The 19,000-nt window shown below is 40.2% G+C and overlaps 1 protein-coding gene across 2 annotated transcripts in view; it reads right to left on the bottom strand.

The window, feature by feature from the left end:
• The window catches only part of LOC124163698, a 186,377-nt gene that overhangs the window by 10,329 nt on the left and 157,048 nt on the right, over window positions 1–19,000 (bottom strand). For both annotated transcript variants that reach the window (XM_046540764.1, XM_046540765.1), the window contains exons 4-7: window positions 17,032–17,437; window positions 4,502–4,638; window positions 1,692–1,980; window positions 20–150 (exon numbers count right to left, since the gene is read on the bottom strand). In XM_046540764.1, coding sequence (XP_046396720.1) covers window positions 20–150; window positions 1,692–1,980; window positions 4,502–4,638; window positions 17,032–17,437 — 963 coding nt within the window. The remainder of the gene's footprint in view (window positions 1–19; window positions 151–1,691; window positions 1,981–4,501; window positions 4,639–17,031; window positions 17,438–19,000) is intronic.

Raw genomic sequence — 19,000 nt, 5'->3', positions numbered from 1 at the left:
AATTATTTTCCATCTTTACCTTCTGGTCCGTATATCTGTGGCGAGATTGGGGCTGGTGGGTTCGTTACCGGAGGCCTCCTCGTGGTCGTTGGAGCTGTCGCTAAGATTACAGGTCTCCTTGTAGTCGTGGTGGTGGTAGTCGTCACCGGTCTAGCCATGAAAAGAGACATACGGTTTCACTTATCCCCGTGTAATTTTACTATTTTAATGCGATCACTTGGAAGAAAATTATAAACCTAAAAGTAATTCAAATTCTAATAGGTAAGTGCGATAGCCCTGAAAAAAGAAGGAATGATCTCCGGCATTAGTTTTTCAACACTCCTTGGAAATTCTGTTGGACAGGAAGATTTTGGACGGAAAATTTCGGAAATCAACTTTCACTTGAGAAATGAATATCACAAATCGGGGGAAAAATCCAGAAAAAATTAAAGTCTGATCGATCCATGAGCTTCTTGTACGTAATACGGGTTTTTCTAACCTCATGAAAGAGCAAAAATATTATAGCCTTTTGAGGCCTCTTGAATATTTAGGGGTTCATTTGCAGAAGTAGATGACTTTCAGTTTAGAATTAATCTTGTGTTCTCCTTCAATTTTATTCGTATCTCCGCCTAGGGGCATCCTCCCGTAATTACATGAATCATTTTGTTTACAACAACAGCAAGTAATTGTTGTCCTTGTGTGGGTAGTATTTTATCATTGAATTTAAATTCTTATTAGTAATTCATAATGTATTATTATTATTTTTACGCTAATTAAACATTTCTTTTTAAAATATTTTATGCTATAATATTACCCGCAACTATGCGAATAATCTATTTCTCTTGATGTAAACAAAGATGAATCATATATATAATACCTACTCCGATTACGCCGCTAGGCAGGGAAACGCGTAGGAAAAAAATAGAATAGTTCAAAATATATACCTATTCGAAAATGAATTACTTATAGAAATTAATTGAGGCCAGTGGCGGATTTGGGGGGTCACCCCAAATTTGATCAAATTTAATTTTTTTATATTAGTTTAATAGTTTTTTTTATCCTTGTGAAGGAGTAGGAGTGTATATCCAGATTTAAAAAATGAAAAATTCTCCCTGTACCTAATACTTTAAGAAATTACAGGGAAGAACGCTCCTCTCTAAGGGAGGTTTTCTATACTCCTCGGACCAAGGCCATGACCCCTCTCCCCCAAATTTGATACATAATCCGCCCCTGATTGAGATGAATTGGAATCCGCATAAAATTGCTGCGGTGTATATTATTCTTCAAATTTGTGATTGGCCTAAGCATTACTTATAATGTTTTGAAACTCCATTCAAACGGGAAGCGACGGAGTAACCCCGGAGATCATGCCTGACTACGGATCGCATTGTATATCGATGGCTAAGTTCTAACAACACGTATCTCAGATTCGGCCTGTTTGAGACAGGTGTCTTAAACAAAGTGTAATAACATTAAATAATATAATACAAGCAAAGAACAACTCTTAATTTACAAATCAACGCTTCTTTTTCAGTTGGATATACATTTGGTTTTTAATTTCAGTGTGCAATTGAAAGACATTAATCGTTTTTTTTGCTCTCCTGAAAAGTTTCTATTTTTGAGATACGTGTTGCTGTAACTTAGCCATCGATATGAAACTTTAGTCTTGTGGCTATTGTTAATTTCGGATCAGTTTTTGTGTGTGGTCGCACCTCTCGGCGCCTGGTCGAGGGCAGCAAACCCCTGGGGAGAAGAGGCTCTTGAAGCAGATGGACTCGCGTAGGCCCGCGAAGTCGAGGAGCAGCTGAGGGCAGTCGCTCAGGTCATCACAGTTCCCAGCTCTGCCGTCTGGCGTCTTGCACGGCCGCGGCAGGTGGCTATTCGCGCTGATGCTGCCCCCACTGCTTACTGTTTGGTACTGCTGGTAAGCCGTGGAGGAACTGGTCGGAGGCGGCACCACCACCTTGCCGAGCGTAGGAATGGCGCTCCTCACGAACGGAGCTGTAAAGAGGACGCGAGAACATTGACTGGCAATTCCGGGAGATTTGCGAATTTTTAGTACACAGGGTTAAACGAAGCACATCTTTTTAGCCACTACATAATCTGGCGTTGGCATTAGTCAGCTCTTAACGAAAGGCGCCAAAGAGACTACGGGTTATCGTCACATCCGACGGACGGTGTGTTGCGCTTGAAATGTCCTCCACATAACATTCAAGCAGGGATCGGGCAGTCCCTGAAAATTATCAGCCACGGCCGGGATTTGAACCCAAGCCCCAAGAGTTATAAAGCCAACACTCTAGCTGCCGCACCAACACAATCCCCCACAAATATTTTTAAATAATTTTTTACTTTAGTCACTGGATGTGGGAAACGGTCACTTTTAAACCAATCGAAAATGTAAGCCTTTCATTCTTGGAAGAAAAGTTTTATTTTGTCCTATCACCCTCAATTTTGCCCGTTAATTAGTCCATATGGACATTTACACGAAATCGGTTATGATATGGGATCATGAAGAATGGTTATATGTTTTGATTGTGAATATTTTTGGTGCGCCAAATAGAAACATTTTGCCTCGTAGAGAAAAACAGCAGCTTATTAGAATTACAATTGGCACATCAGCCATTTTTATTGTAAATGCCGGGATTATGTTGTACTTAATAGAAAAAAATAGCGATAAATTAACAGTTGGCACCACGTAACATAAGATTACATTACTCTAAGGTCAGTGGCGGCGGTCATAGAATAATAACGTGAAATCAGGGTAAACATTCGATTAGAATAAGGCTTGGTCGTTTTTTGATTCAATCGTGAAATATCTTGTGTGAGCAGTGTCGTAGAAATCTCTTTCATGTTTTGTAAACTTTATCTGAGCCATGGAAGAATACATCTCGTAGTGACAAATAACATGCTTATCAGTAAGAGAAAGGAGAATTAAGCCGCGGAAAAGGCAGCTAAGGAAAACTACTAAATTTAAATTGAGTGCATGGGGTATTGGGGTAGTTTGCTAATAGTTCTGTTAAGAGTGATCGAGGGCGTCCAGTGTACGTTTAGTTTTCTTATGAATACCTCAACAGCTTTGACCCTTATTTTTAATTCAGCGTTTAATTTAATTTTTCGTTAAGTTTTCTCTAAACCTGCTTTGAATAGGATTTAGGTTTGATTATAAAACGTGATGTTGTTGTGATGGCCTAATGGGGAGAGGTATCGGCTGGTGGCCCAAGGCATCTGGTTGTATATCCAAAACACCTTCACTTCCTTGGCTTCCCACCCAGATGATCCGAATTCAAATCCCAGCGGTGACAGATATTTTTAAGAGGCTACCCGATGTCTTTTTGACTGCCATGTGGAGGGAACATCAAGTGCAGTACTCCATCCGTCAGATGGGACGTTAAGCCGTGGTACCCTTGGCGTCTTTCGTTAGGAGTAGGCTAATGCCAAAGCCGGGTTTCTCTCCACCCTTCCCTCTCTACCCATCCCTCGTGGCGTATGACCTTAGCTGTCGGTCGCCTACTTATAATACTCGTGTTACCTGGTGGCACAAGGAAATAACTGATTAGAGTGGGTGAAATTTTTGTAATTGAGCATTATACCCTTTACGTATTGAATCTATCATAACGACTCTTCGAATTGAAGCGCTCCAGGGAGTGAAAGCGAAAGCTTAATTTAGAAATCAATGGAGAATTGTGAGCTTAAGCGCACAGAATTGAACGATGCATGTTTTGAGAAAATGAGTTGTGAATGTAAACCATGTTGACTTTACTTTCAACGATAACGTGAGAGAAGCTTGGTGGCTTTCTGCATAGTGCTTGGGTACTTCAAATCCCTGATGAGACATAAGGACATCATCAAACATAATCCCGCAGCAAGAGGTATCTCAGAGGCAGGCAATACCATGAATATTGAAATTCATTCGCAGGATGGCCACTCTTCAGAAGAGCCATGGACTTTCATATTATGTGAAAAAAGTTGGAATAACAGAGAAAATTAGAATATGTAAAATTCATATTTGTTGAGAAAGTCTGATGGCGAGTTTTCTACATCCTCATAAATATTGGTACCTACATCTTCTGATAATTGTATACATATATCCTATTCCTGGAATGCCTTTTTGGAAGTATGCATTTCATTGCTGTAAACATTCGTTAATATATTGCGAATTAACTCAATTAGATTTTTGGTTTATATTCAACTACACGTAATTTTCACTTTTATCTTCTATAAACATGAATGAGCCTTGAAAGTTGCTGAAATAGCGGGAAAATTCTGAGCGAGTCTAGGAATTTTAGTTTGAAATTGCAGTGACCACTCTGGTACGGTTATTGCTGAGGTTGGGTTGAGCTCTAACGTCATTTAACCCAATATGAATTACAATTGGCTCAGATTGTAATTAATCTATTATTGTATTACATCTGGCAAATTACTCGGTGAACTCTATTCACCCGAAAACCATCATCTTTCCCAATGAGCTGCAATGAGTTCCAATGTATAGACACATCCTCATTACACTTCCCTATAAACTCGCCTATAGTATCCGTGACATTTCTACCCAGAACGTTCTTGCTGATGGTGTAGATGGCAGCTGGCAAGTCTTCTGTCGGCGTCGGAGGCGGGCTGTATATCACAGAGGTGTCTCCACTTCTCGTCATGTTTACCAAGTACCTGAAGAATAAAGAACGTCTGGTTAGTTGCATATCCATGTAAATAATTCAAGTAACCTCTACTTGTGGTCATCGTGTAATGGAACTTTAGTTTTATCCGCTTTTATTGCTTCAGCGTGTGCTGATTCTTTGTAATATTTGACGTATGAACACGTAATTCATTAAATCTTATATTTTTTGAAGTTTGCAACGAGGGATTAAAGTTAGTAAAATTAAATATAAAAATATGGAACTACTAAGGATGCCTGAAACAAAACCTGTATTACTAAGAATTCGAAAAATAGGGCACTATAACAGTTTTAATGGGAGATTTTGTATATATACTAGCGATTTCGTTGCACTGAACTAAAATTTAGGCAAAGATAACTAATACAGAAGTAACGAAGAAGCATTTCAAAATATCGAAAAGGATACGGTAGGTAATCATAAAAGAGTGTCTTCAAAACAATATAGCTACGAAAAATATAATGGACGATTCCCGGGCAGTAGCTTGTAATTATAATGCAAAACATTTCACAGTTCATCAATTATCTTTGGGAGGAAAAGGATGCATCACTTTGAGTAAGGAAGGACTTGGAGAAAACCGCATAAAAGATGAAGGTACAACTGAGAAGAAGATATGGCGGAGGGTTTCTTAGGTAATGGAAGAGAAGAAAAGACTCGAAGTAATTGTAAGAAAGGAAAGCTTCATAGTGGAAAGATATTAGTTCATGGGGGGATAGGGGGGGAAGAAACGATCCCAGGAGAAGGAATTGAATTGATGGAAGAGAGGAATAAAATTTTCTCTCTAAAACAACTCACTGATGCCATCGAAGGATTCGACGAACCTGCATCTTCAATGCTACGAAAAGTGTGTGAAGTGGAAAGCAAAGAATGACGTTCAACACATGATCGCCGTTCGTACGAAAGAAAAGCACTATCGAGGATATAACCTTATGTACGTATAACCTAGCATGCGTGTACAACCGCGTGAACAAGTATGCCACACAAAATCGGAGGAAAACATTTGTTTTTACGGTCTTGATTTTATAAAATTCGAGAACATATTAGTTTTGTAATCAATACTTACTTTTGACTTCATTAGGTAAATTCTTATTTGTTTTTTAAGTGCGAACGAAGTTCAGCCTTTTAAATTTCCCATTTTCCAGCCTTCCATTTAATATGGTTCACATTGTATTCTTAAACGCTGAAATTTTGCGCTTTCGTATCGCACAGGACTCTATAGCATTCTGCTGTCTTACTATGCACGAGACAGACACCGTATATCACGCGAGGGGAAAGTACAGGGTGTGTCCTGAAAGTAGTAGGACTGATTTTTTCCCACACACACGGACGGTCTGACGGGAGTTTTCTGGGTTGTAATTGGTGGAAGGGACTCTAACAAAGCGCTGCGAACGCGCGGCAGTCGGCTCTGAGCTCTTGCGGAGTGTGAATCGTATTTCTTCCAGACCTCTGTCAAGTGACCTCGTCACGGTGCGTCATGGAACGTTTAGTGGAGCAGCGTTACGCAGTGAAATTCTGCGTTAAACTCGAGAAAAGCGGCAAGGAGACCCATGAACTCATCAAGGCAGCTTACGGGGATAGTGCCATGAGCAGATCAACCGCTCAACATTTGAATACGACCCAGAAACGAAGCGGAAAAGTGAAGAATGGCACACAGCGACATCGCCGAAACCCAAAAAAGCTCGCATGCCCAAATCGAAGCAAAAACCCATGCTCATGTGCTTCTTCGATTCGAAAGGTGTCATCCACAGTGAGTTTGAGCCACCAGGGCAAACCGTTAATGCAGCTTTTTACGTGCAAGTACTGGGAAGACTGCGAAAACGCATCTTCCGCGTCGGACCAGCCATCGCCGCTTCGTGGATCCTTCATCATGACAATGCGCCGGCCCACACCGCGTTCATTGTCGTTGACTACCTGGCGAAACACGGCGTGGCAACCCACCCTACAGCCCAGATATCGCCCCCCCGGACTTCTTTCTCTTCCCCAAGCTCAAGACCCCCCTGAAAGGGCGTCACCACGGGTCGGTGGAAGCTCTCCAAAAGGCCGTGACGCGTGCTGTAAAGGACATCCCGAAGTCAGCCTTCCAGGAAGCGTATGCTGCGTGGAAAACTCGCTGGCAGCGTTGTGTCGATGCCCAAGGGGGCTACTTTGAAGATTTTTGAAGCGATGTACCTATATGAGAAATACATTTTTTGTTCTCGACTCAGTCCTACTACTTTCAGGACACACCCTGTATGTACGTGCCTAGAAAGCCACTACGCGCACTGACCGAACTGTATGAATCTATCTCGTTATATTCCTCGCATTTAGATCACTATGCAGTCGTGATCCAGTGAATGACTAACGAAGCCACCGCTTTTTCACTCAGTCAGTACTTCATCCGAATGGTTGGTTTGAATAAGAGCTTAAGTTGAATAAGCTATCAATCCAATCCAAGCCGCAGACGTGAAGATTTCACGCATTCAGGTAGGGGGACTAGTTCGTTTCCTTGGTCCTCTTCGCATTGCTATGATTTTTGCTAGGGTATCCGAATGCTTAAATTGGGCCAGTATCAATGGGCCAATAGCTGCTCTGCAATTACTTCACTACGGCCTCAAATGAGAAGATATTAGTTATTTGAGAATATTAATAGGTCAAAGACTTCGATGAACAATCTAATATAAGAAAATTCTAATTTGGATTTGCTACAGTAGAAAAACCATGTGTGCTATAAAATTCGAGAACATTTGTTTTTTCGGTCTTGATTTCGGTCTTGGAACCACATTTTATATTTGGCATTTTTATTTCTCTAGGTTCTTATTTTTTTAAGAGACGGAAAAATATGAAGACGGATAACTTTTCTCTTTTTCCTGCCGAAGTAAGCCTGGTTGGGACGCATCAGGCCGATAAATTCTATAGCTGCATGCATTTCTGTGTATTTGCTGATTCCATTCCGCCAACTTCGTTTCTATTTATGCGTATTCGATGCCCGCTCGTTCTTTCTCCATAACTTAATTTCCGGAAGTGATATGTAGTATTTGCAGCTAATCATCCCTGGCGCCCAAATCAGCGTAAGATTTCAAAGACTCATGTTATGTAGTTTTTGGCATCTTACCATCTCAGTACATAATTATGTGAAATAAGCATGTTTAATTTCCAATAATACAGCCAGTATCGATTGAAAACTAAATACCACCGGTGAGTTATTTATGGGCGAACTCCACAAGCAGGTGTGAGAAGTCATTGCCACCAAGGTAGCGACCACATGCGGCCCTTAACCCATTTACGTCACTCGCTGATGTAGCTAAAGCAAGTAAAATCGGGGACTCACGGATTTTATTATTCATGGACTTTTTTCACTTTCAATTTTCCATGATGATGTGTGATAGGAAACAATAGGGTGGTTTCCTATTATTTTTTTATAGCCTAAATCGAAAGATTATTACTCCTGGAGTACGTATTTCAGGCTTTTAGATTTTTTAAATGACGATATCTATTTTTTGCGATTAAATGAAAAGTGAAAATTTTCAAGCGCGCGAAAACGCGACGCGTAAGTATGAATGCCATGAAATCTCTCCGTGTGACGTATTTCTGGTTCACGCTGCCGCCCTGTGAGGTGACCTTGAGGCGAGTTGAGCGCTGATACGACGCAGGCTGCTAGCGGGTAGCTGAGTACCCTGCTGGCTGGTAGCGCTTGGCTTAAATAAGGATTATTAATACCTTATCAAATGAAGAAAACTTTCCGACCTTAGCCAGTTTTAATAAGTGATTATTAAGACATGTTTCCCTGAGCTCTGCGCCTCATGCATGCATTGGTAACCTCAGACGATGTATAACTCCTATCTTCTCGTATAGAAACTAGGTCCCTGTGACGTCACGTGGAGTGGCATCGCATGGGCGCCAATCTGGCCCTTATCAAATGAGGATAAAAATGGACCATTGCCATTCGTCTAAACCGGTATTTCTAAAACGAAATAATTTGTATATTATGAATACACCAATGGTGGGTAACGAATCGCAATTAATGCCTTTCGTTTTCTTTGATGAAGGAAACTACCCTATTGCATGCAATAGAATTGCAGCTAAAGCATCAAGGTGACACGTAGTGAAAGTAAAATCTAACACCTCTTTTTATCTTGCAGTGTTGATTTAAGAAGTTACGATATGCCTTGACAAGGTTCGAAAGGGTACTGAAAAAAGAGGAAGAATTGAAAAAAGGCATCAAGGTGACACGGTGAAAGTAAAGCCTATCAACTTCCTTTGCTTAACTTTCAGTGGTGACTTAAAAAGCTACGTTATACCGTAACGAGGTACTGATTACTTAATTCCATGAAAATAAGCATGGCAAACAACCGAATGAGGTTACATATTTCAGGTACCATAAGAAGGTGTTACTTGTTGTCGCACTTTCATTTTTCGACGTGACTAGCAACTTTATTAGGCTGGTAGAGGAAGATGCAGTGAATTTCTCATGAATCTTAGCGAATAGGTATTTAACGATGATTGTAAGTATGAAGAGAAATAAAACTTGCCCTTTGAACGGACTCAACCTCTTTTTGTTTCATTTGCCGTATGTGCCATTTTCGCGGTAATATTAAATAATGATCTTGGATACTGTATTTACCGGTGCTATGCGCAAAAACACGTAATCATCAGCTTCGCTTTAAATATTGAGCTTGGGGACGACTGAAATTGTCCTAATGCATTCAAAACCAATTTGTGAATCATATCTGTATAGCACGTTAGTTATGCAATATCAACAGAGGTGGTTTCTTGTATATATTCGAAGTAGATACATATCAATTGTGATGAGTGGTTTTTAGGTATTCACATATGGCGCGCATTCGTGAATAAATGAGTGTAGTGTGGAGATGCACGTGTAGGTGTGGCATAATTTCACTTCTATCATTAATGTGTGGCGTGGTGAGCTGTCGTCGGTTGTAGATCCTCTCTATAGAGTCAAAATGAGTTATTGATCGAGATTTAATCAAATTGATTTTATCCGAGGAATACATCAGGGCTATTACTTAAAATTATTGTTAAAGATATTGTTTTACCTATCATATGATGAATAATATTAATTTTTATCGTATAAAATAGTGTTTGTTAATAAGCTTCCTCAGAAGTGCTCTAGCATTGGCAGAAAAATTCTATTAAATCCCACAACCAGAACCATTTCTGGGTACTAGTGTTTTATGATATTTTTATTTTAAGATTCCCGGGTATATTCATTGGTACGACATATATTTCATGTGAATGATTGAAGTATCCATACATGATCCACGGAACACGATTTGCCTCTTTAGTTTCAACCTATACCGCCCTTCCTTTTCTCCTGATACGATGCATTGATGGAAAAAAGTTCTCGAATTCTAATAAAGAAAAAATTGCATTTTTTTCGTAGAAATACATAGTAAACTTGAAGTGTTAGATTATGGTAGTTTAAATTCGACAAGAAAACAATGAGCCAAGGTTATTTATGTAATGAGTTAGGCTTTAAACGTGAATGATACCCAAAAATATCTTACTGTCCACTTAATTGTAATATCACAAACTACTACACGTGTTTCGATTGACTCCCAATCACAATTAGGTACTACCATATTTTAATACTATAATTTTGTAAGCCAATCGAGACACGTGTAGTAGGATTTGTGAAATTACAATTAAGTGGAGTAATAAAGTATGAAATTTTGTGCATCATTCAATACGCTGTTCCACGTTATCTCTGCGGAAAAAAATTGACTTTTAACGTGAGTTGTTTGCATAATATTGGATAGTCTCCTAGCGACTGCTGGTGAGATACCGGTTTTGTCACCTTCGTGGCGGAGAATGCACCGGTTATTGTGATGTAGCTTCAAGCGCCTACGCCAACCTAAATAATGAATTCCTATTCAACTTCTCATGGCTTTTACTAACCTCATTTTCTCTCATTGTATCAGAGTCCGTTTTCACTCGTCGTTCAGAGCGAGTGAAAATCTTATTCACTTCACTGAATGATCTCGAAGCATGAAAATTGAGGTGAGCCGAGGTAAATCATCCCATTTGAGTAAATGCGCGGTTAGGTATCGTAATTAATAAGATAAATACCATCTTTTAGTGAAGGTATTTGCTGACATGATTTTAATTTCGTTATAAGTCCAATTCTTATGGATTTTCTTTTTCATTATTTCCCAAAAAACCTACACATTTATTAATTTTACTTGTTCACAAAATATAAAAAAATAGCTTTACAGTGCCTGATATTATTATTAATTAGCAAACGAGGTGACTTGATAACAAAAAAATAACAACAGTGGTTGATTATCGAAACTGGGTAGTTATTCTTTTATTTTTTAGAGATGAAGTATAGATCATTTTGGTGCTACCGATGAACGATAAAGATGAAATAGATTGACCGAGTAAGTAATAAGGAAGAGCTAAGAAGAGTGATAAAAAAGAGTAGTATTCTAAAATCCTTAAGGAAAAGATGGAACAATTTTGTTGGCCACATTATGAGTAGTGGCTGTAGACTGGTGGCTTGATGAAGACGATCGTAGAAGGACAGGTGGAAGGGAAGAAAGGCAAGGAACGGCCCGGAGGCAATTGCATAGGACAAAGGGTTATAAAGGATGTGAAAGGGAATAAATACGTCGCTGTAAAATGGCTAGCGGATAGGAAAGAAGAATGGAGAGCTGCGTCATATCAATGTTGGGATTGTTGACTTATGATGATGATGAATATGATGAAGAATAGATAGAATTCCATCGAATATCATGAAGGATAAACGCCTAAAGTGAGGAGTCCCTCTATGTAATAAGCAACGGCCTTGGGTTTTAAAGATGTTACCATCAACGTAACGTTATTCCATAATTTCTGAGCTATATTCATGTGTACAGTGGCGAAACTAGGAATATGCTTTGGGGAGGGTTAAGGTATGGCCTGGGGGGCGACCCCTCCCCCCCCAGGCATAGGGGGGTCCGGTGAAATTTTTGAAAAATGACATACCTGGATATACATTTTACATCATTTTGGCTCCAAAAATTTAACTTTAAGCAGATGCAGTTATTAAATTTCAAGACTGGACAATAGTTTTAAATAACATTTTTATTTCTCTGAGGATTTGGGGCATCTATGCCGTAATGCCCCCCCATAATGCCCCGCCACTGAATGTGTATTTCATGAACTTGACTCATATGCATAAAAATTGCTAACCTTAATAGTTGAAAATTCGAGAATAACTCTGTACTCACTCATTGGCTATGATCGTAGATGAGAGAAAAATATTATTTCTCCTATTTGTGATGAGATTTCAAGTTAAAAGTTCATCTTTCTCAATTTTTGAAAATGACCACCTTATTTTTACTTTGGGAATAATTTTCCTTAGTCCCTACTTTTGAGCTTAATTAAACGAGAGCTTAGAATAAGTATGAATACTAGGATTGTGCAATCTCAAAAATTTGGAATTAATTTTTTCTGGCAATTATAATACCAAATTTTCGTCCAAACTGAATTATTTAATGGCCTTAAAAGTCCAGAGTTATAAAAAATGTCGAAAAGCCTGTATACCCAAGAAAAACCGCCTTCGTGGTTACTGCAAAGTGTATTAAAAAATGTTTGCGTTTCCATAGATCAGTAATTAAGGAGTTGCAACACCATGCTTATGAGGACAAAAAATGCTTAAAATTGTCTCGCCTACCTCCTCCTGAAGTATTGCCGATTCCTCCTGAAACTTCCTGTATAGCGTGCTGTGACAATCTACAACGTGCATTGCTCTTTACTGCCTTGATGGCTGACGTTGAATAATTGCTAGTTCCACATGCATTTCATTCAACCTGTGCGGTATCATAAAATTCAGTGTTATGGGAACTAAATAGCATAAAAAGTAATTACGTAAGACTCGGAGGCAGTGGACCTCGCTATGCAAGGTAATTCCAATATCCATGATTAAAATTGAATGTTCGAACTATCGAGTTATATATTTTTTTAACGCTTACATAGGATTTTTCTATCCATCTTTCTGTCATAAGTCCAACATCGTCTTTCGTATTGATTTTTGTTGAATCCTTAAAATGTAGGTAGAGCCCCACATATCCTTATACGAATGAACCTACGTACGAATTTCTAATTAACAGGAGTCACAATACTTTTCTCTGTTATCCCTGTGGCTAAAAAAATTCCCTCAGCGTCACAAATGGAACGCTCGTTTTTAACTTTTCGAAAGAATTTTCTTCCTAAAAATTGTTACAAAAGCTCTCTCAAAACACTTAAGTTTTACTTCATGGCTGAGGTAAACTTTCCAGTCTCGATTTCGTAATGTTGGGAAAGTAGGTTGCTGGTAGTCTTCACCATTTTTAGGACAAAATTTCGGGTTTATAATTCGGAATGCGGTTTACATTTGCGCCGATTTGGCCATATGTGGAGGTATTTTACTCCAATGTGCCTTGGTGACATAAGATTTATGCGCCCCGTCAGTGAAATAAAAATCGTCTGGCCTTTGCTATCCCAACCAGACTGTTGGTTTCCCAAGCCCCTACCTCCATTTCCCACCCCGTGTTCCTCGCCCTCCACAGCTGGTGCATCGACCTACCGCCCGAACCCGTGGTCTGGGCACGCGAAAGGCAAGCGAAAGTGACCCACTCGCATGTGTCGACTAATAGAAGGCCAATTCCGGCAAATGACCTTTCTTGGGAAACGTCTGGACCGACGTCGTCATTATTTTTTTGTAGTTCTCTGAATGCCTGGAAGAAAATTTGTTGCCGCAAGCGATTCGGGTGACCGTAATATTCTGGCCCTGTTCTTTACGCAAGTCAAGTCGTTACGACCCCGGAAAATTTGCTCGCGCGGTCTCTTTGTAACCATGGGAATCATAGGGCAATGGGGCCAATCATCTATTGTGGTATTTGGAGGTAATTTTGTCGAATCAGACGACCTGGGAAGAAATTGAATTAGTTTTAATGCTACTAAAAATTTTATTGAAGGCTGAAAACAACGGTATTTCGTCGAAAATAACGCCCTTTGAAAGAAGCTAAACAAAGTTGCGACAGATAAAATGAAAACTTTAGAATTTTTTACAGTGGGTAAAAATAGCATATACATTATTCAATATCCATCCATCTAGCGGACTGTAAAGTTGCGAGTGGTTTTTGCACCGTTGTAATGTATTTAATGTACTTTCACGTGAAGGCTAAGCACTGTGGTGTCTTGTCGCAAAGGAGGAATTTTTAGTATTGTTATACAATTGTAACCCTTGAAAAAAATATCGATAAAAATGCTCTTGGACTCGGGGATAGAGCAATGAACTACTTACTTTTGCGAAAAATTGCGTGGAGAAAAATCATCATAGTTCATTTTTGGGTACTTTTCTATATTTTCATAAGAATAGTCGTATACATGATTGAACTCATGAGGCCATATAAGAGGACCAAAGAATATGCACATTCCTTTATCTTATGAGTTAGGATATTATTTTGAATTAAGCGTCATGATGGTTATTTAGTGAATTTTTCTCGTTTCTGAAGTTGAAAACCTTTTCAAAACTTTTGCGTTAATTTCTTGTTAAAGTCTTGTGTTCCTTTGGTGGTTGATTTTCCACCTCTCTCGCAGTGAGAATTTGAGTTAAAATTGTTTTAATGACAGTCATCCTCATATTTTTTCCCGCTTAAATTAAAACTTTGCTTTTAAAATATATCGTTGCAACCATTGAAACCTGGCATAGCTATCAGAGATTTTCGTAGTTTTTATAAGCCCTAACGAAGCCTGCAGACTGCAATGTAAAACTGTTTCTGATAATTAAGGAGAAGAATTCGTAGATAGCCAATGCTAAATAGTAAAACAAAATTGTAAAGTTGTCTTCTCAAACCTCTTGGGTTCTTCTTAAGGTGCTCACCTGCCAAAATTCATATGTCAACTGTATATTGCTGCCCTGAACTAGGTTACTATGATAACGTTACGCAGTTTCATTGACTCTTCCCTCGTAGACATATCATCAACTGAACATAATTTTTTGAGACTTTGTGATTAGTTATTTTTCCACGTCATGTACGGAGTATTACCACAGAATACAGACCTTTTCACGTTATGCTCCATGTAATATTCCAACTCCTTTTCCAAAGGTCTTAATTGTGCCATGTGTCATAATTAATATGTACTTACGCTCATATCGTAATAAATGTAATTATATCTTAACGTTTTACAATGATTATAATTTCCATGAGGGATATTGATAAAAGTTTTTGGTCTTCTAACTGTAAGTATTAAGAACATCTGTTCATGCAGTAATTACCTACTTAGCTGACGTATTTCAATTTGTTGAATTGTTAATATTTCTAGAGTTCAAGAATAACCTCTGGAGCTACGGATAATAGCATTCCTGTCATATGAGGGAATTACTATGTAGAATACTGTCTGGACATGGCATTAACAAGTTATGCTATTTGGGGTCATAGAGTTTATATTATTATTGTTGCATAACTTTTCTCCGCAATCTTGACTTCATTTCATTCAAGATAGTCACGTGAGAGTGCTCAAGTGTTAATTTCTCAACCTGCACGAATTTGAGGAATCTTTAAAACGAATAAAATAATTAATCCGTTTCTCTGCCTTTTAGGGTTAGTCCATTAATTACGTGAGGTGATTTTGGAGATTTTTTGACCCCTCTTACCCTCCTTAGTGAAATATCGTGTGATTTGGCTTGACCTCCACCCTCCTCTCCCTCACATCTCACGTTAGGTTGTTCATAACGCGTATGTTCTGTGTAAATACGTTATTATATGCTTCATTGCGTTGGATTTATTAAATATTATTATGTAGAATTTAGTCATATTTTAGTACACAAACACGTTTTGCTCAATTCAACTTATTTTTTCGCAATTTCACACTGTTTCTTGTGGAAAAAATTACGTGATACTTGCCAAGACCCCCCTCTACCCCACGTGAGATTGGTAGAGAATCGGCTTGATCCCCTCCCCCCTAAACGCCTCACGTAATTAATGGATGCCCCCTCATGTGATGTCTTTGAACGCGGGTTTGCGAATTGCAGGTATAAGCTTGACTTATCGTGCCACTTCGCGCGCTTTTTTATCGGTATTCCAAAACGTTGACAACGCGGCGATGAGCGCAGAGCCATCCATTTCTTTCCAATAGCATATTTGAACTCGCGTTGAATGCGTTTTTAAGTTGTGACTTCAACAGATACTGCAACATATTACGTCGTTAAATTATAAACTTCGGTTAACAACCCTTATTAGAGAATATTTTGATGAGAGATTTAGGTGGCTCCAGGCGTAGCTAAGAATTAAGGCTAGAGGGAGTTTTAGGCACAACTAATACTGCTGGATTTGGAATACCCGCCAGGCTAAACGGGAGGTGCGGGGGCTCTCCTCCAGATAAATTTTAAGGTAAATGGTTCAAATTGGTGAGTTGTACGGCTTTCCGAGGGATATTTTATCAATCCTTTCACTGTTCAATAAGTAATATTTATCCAATCAAGTATAATGGATTTAACTTAAAAAAATTCTCTGAGCTCTTGAGGGGGTTAGGGGTTCATACCCCAAATCCCCCTGGGTCGCGCTAACGTCATCGTCTCGAGTTTTGACTTTTGTGTACCCAATTTCATGCGTGTAGGTTGACAGCTCATCTGGTGGATAATTGGAGACTAGAAATATTTGTAAAAGAGGACCTCTCTTTGTCTTTCCGCTATGCATTTTCATTTGTATGCGCGGATTGAAACCAAAATTATTAAGTTGGTGCATCTCAAGCTCCTAGATCCCGTTTTCTCGTTACCGTTTGTTACGTCATGTAATATAATTTTTGTGGTTTGACATCCTGCCGGGTAGGCCAACCCCTTGACACGCTCAAAGGGAAAGATAAACTCCTCATGGTGCAAAACATTTTGCTGAGACATGCGTTCACGTGACGTTTTTGGTTCGCTCACGTACGGACACACATAATGATCAATGTTGTGTAGTGGGGCATAAGCTGATGCCATTCGCGGTATACGGAAATCGTAATATCCATTGTTTGCCGTTACATATGTATACCATTATATTACCTGCTTTCTTCCTTCACCTAAAAATCATGCCATGTGACCATGAATTCCAAGTTTCCCATTTATCTGGCTTCTATCCTTCCCGAGAAACGCTAGGTGGCCTGCTAGTTTTAATTATAGGGAAATGTCTTAATGAGGAAGAAGAACTCCGTTCCATGGTCAAAGGTCTCTATGAGCCTTACTGGTACGACGCTGATATAGATGATGATAAAGGCAAATGTCATTTCCCCGAAATTTTACCTCGCAACATCGGACTGCACTCGCACTGCTCTGAATTCCAAGTTCCATATTTCCCATTTCTCTGGGTATAATCCTTCCCGAGCAACTCCGGGTTACCTGCTGGTGAATAAATAAATTCGGCACACTGCCGCTGTGATGTCTCACCTCCCGACCGTGTTGATTGCACCAAGCGTCTCCGAGATGGTGGCGATGGAATCGGAGGAGAGGAGTCTCCCAGACTCAACAGCAGCTCCGGATCCTGGGGCAGGTCCTATTCCTCCGCCAACGTCCTCTTCGCGGGCCAGCAGCGGTCCGTCGGCCGTCCTCCCGTGGCGGCCAGAGGGTTCGAATTCACCCGGCCATCCCCAGCCTCCTGCGCGGCCACCCCCGCCGCCTCCACCGGCCCCACGACCTCCGAAGCCTCCGCCCCCGAATCGCTGTCCCCCGCCGCCCCCAAACCTAACCGCACCGCCCCAGGGGCTCTGGTATCTCGGAGAGCCCGAAGGAGGTGCGGGCCTGTGGTAGTAGGGCGCTGACGGAGACGACCATGATGGTGCGGAGCCGAAGGAAACTGAAAAATACAGAGAGCAGAGGAAACATGAGATTAGAGGCGCAGTCAGGAGAGGATTCGGTGCTATGAAAACTCCCAATGTCAATACTTGAAAGATAGTGGCCACTTAGATTTTTTCACAGATAATTATAATTACTGCTCGTTATTACAAGGGCGTATTGAATAGTAAGGTCTATTTTATAAAATCAGAAAATCAATTTATTCTCAACTTTGCATACATCATTGTAAAGGCTGATCATTTAGCTATTTTTCTGCATAGTTGCGTTGATGATCAATAATTTTTTGCATCCTTGTAACCAGCTTTTTAATACCGACGTAGTACCACTCTTCCGCCGTGTCGCGAAGCCACCTAACGACTGCGTCTTGAACTTACTTGTCTGACTTTAATTTTTGTCACCAAATGAGTTTTTTGAAAGCAGGAAAAGGGTGGTAGTCACTCAGGGCAACTTTCGGGCTGTAAGGACTGAGGTCCATGTTATCCCAACTGAACTGGGTTATCGTTTGATGTGACACATGTGGACGCGCTTTTTTTGTGTTCATCGGTGAGCTGCCTAGGAACCCAACAGGTGGTCATCTTGTTGTAACCGAGGGCCTTCGACACAATATTCTGCACGGATAAGTAGCCACACTCGTCATCAAGACCTTACTTTATCTCATGAGGAGTTATTATCCAGTTATGGCGCACCATCTCTTCGATTCGAGCCACCGTTGATTCTGGCAAATTCGGTCTCCCCGACCGCTGCTCACCGTGGACGTTTTCCCGTCCATCACAAAACTCTCGGCACCATTCTGCACGTATTTGATGCCCATGCATTTCTCACTGTACACTCCCACTAACTGGTGACAAATTTCAATCGGAGAAACTTTTTTTTGCATCCAAAAATCGAATGGCTGAGTGATCGCATCTGGCGGGCGAGCTATGAGAGCTCTCCATTCTAAAGGCCGTTTTACACGGGGCACGGAATTGCGCAGGTTAGAGCTGCATTTATTTATAAAATGGCGTGGAATTGCGCGAATGCATGAACGAAGTTAGAACAGGGGCTATTTTGCCATCTCGCATTCACGCATTCTCGCATGTGTTCTAGCAATTCACCGCTTTACACGACGCAATTTTGATTGCGCCTTCGCACGTACGTCAGCTTGAACAATTCCGTGTACCGTGTAAAACGGCCTTAAACGACTTCTACGCAGCGACTGAGAGGCCTAAGGTCACAGGGGTGGTCCTACACTTTGGCGAAGGAACCAAGGAATGCAGTGGTATAGTAATATTTTGCCTAGCGACTCGCGTTCGGAAGTGGCATCGTTGGAGACCTTACTTTTCAATACACCCTCTTATGTGGCGATTTATTGAAACAACTGGATAAAAATCTTCAATGAGCATTAAATGCCTGTATTAGATTTATTTGTGACCCACGTAAGGACGATCACACCTTGCATACATACACAACGGTGGCTTAGAGTTAAAAATCGAAGAAGATATTTCCTGGGTAGTTTTTTATTCGATATTTTCAATGGTAGGAAACCATTTGTGTAGTATGGTTTCTTATTAATTCCTAGCATAAG

The sequence above is a fragment of the Ischnura elegans genome, chromosome 8 (genome assembly GCF_921293095.1).
Source record: "Ischnura elegans chromosome 8, ioIscEleg1.1, whole genome shotgun sequence".
Classification (NCBI taxonomy): domain Eukaryota; kingdom Metazoa; phylum Arthropoda; class Insecta; order Odonata; family Coenagrionidae; genus Ischnura; species Ischnura elegans.
Note: the sequence above shows the minus strand (reverse complement) of the source record. Positions and strands in the feature narration are given on the sequence as shown.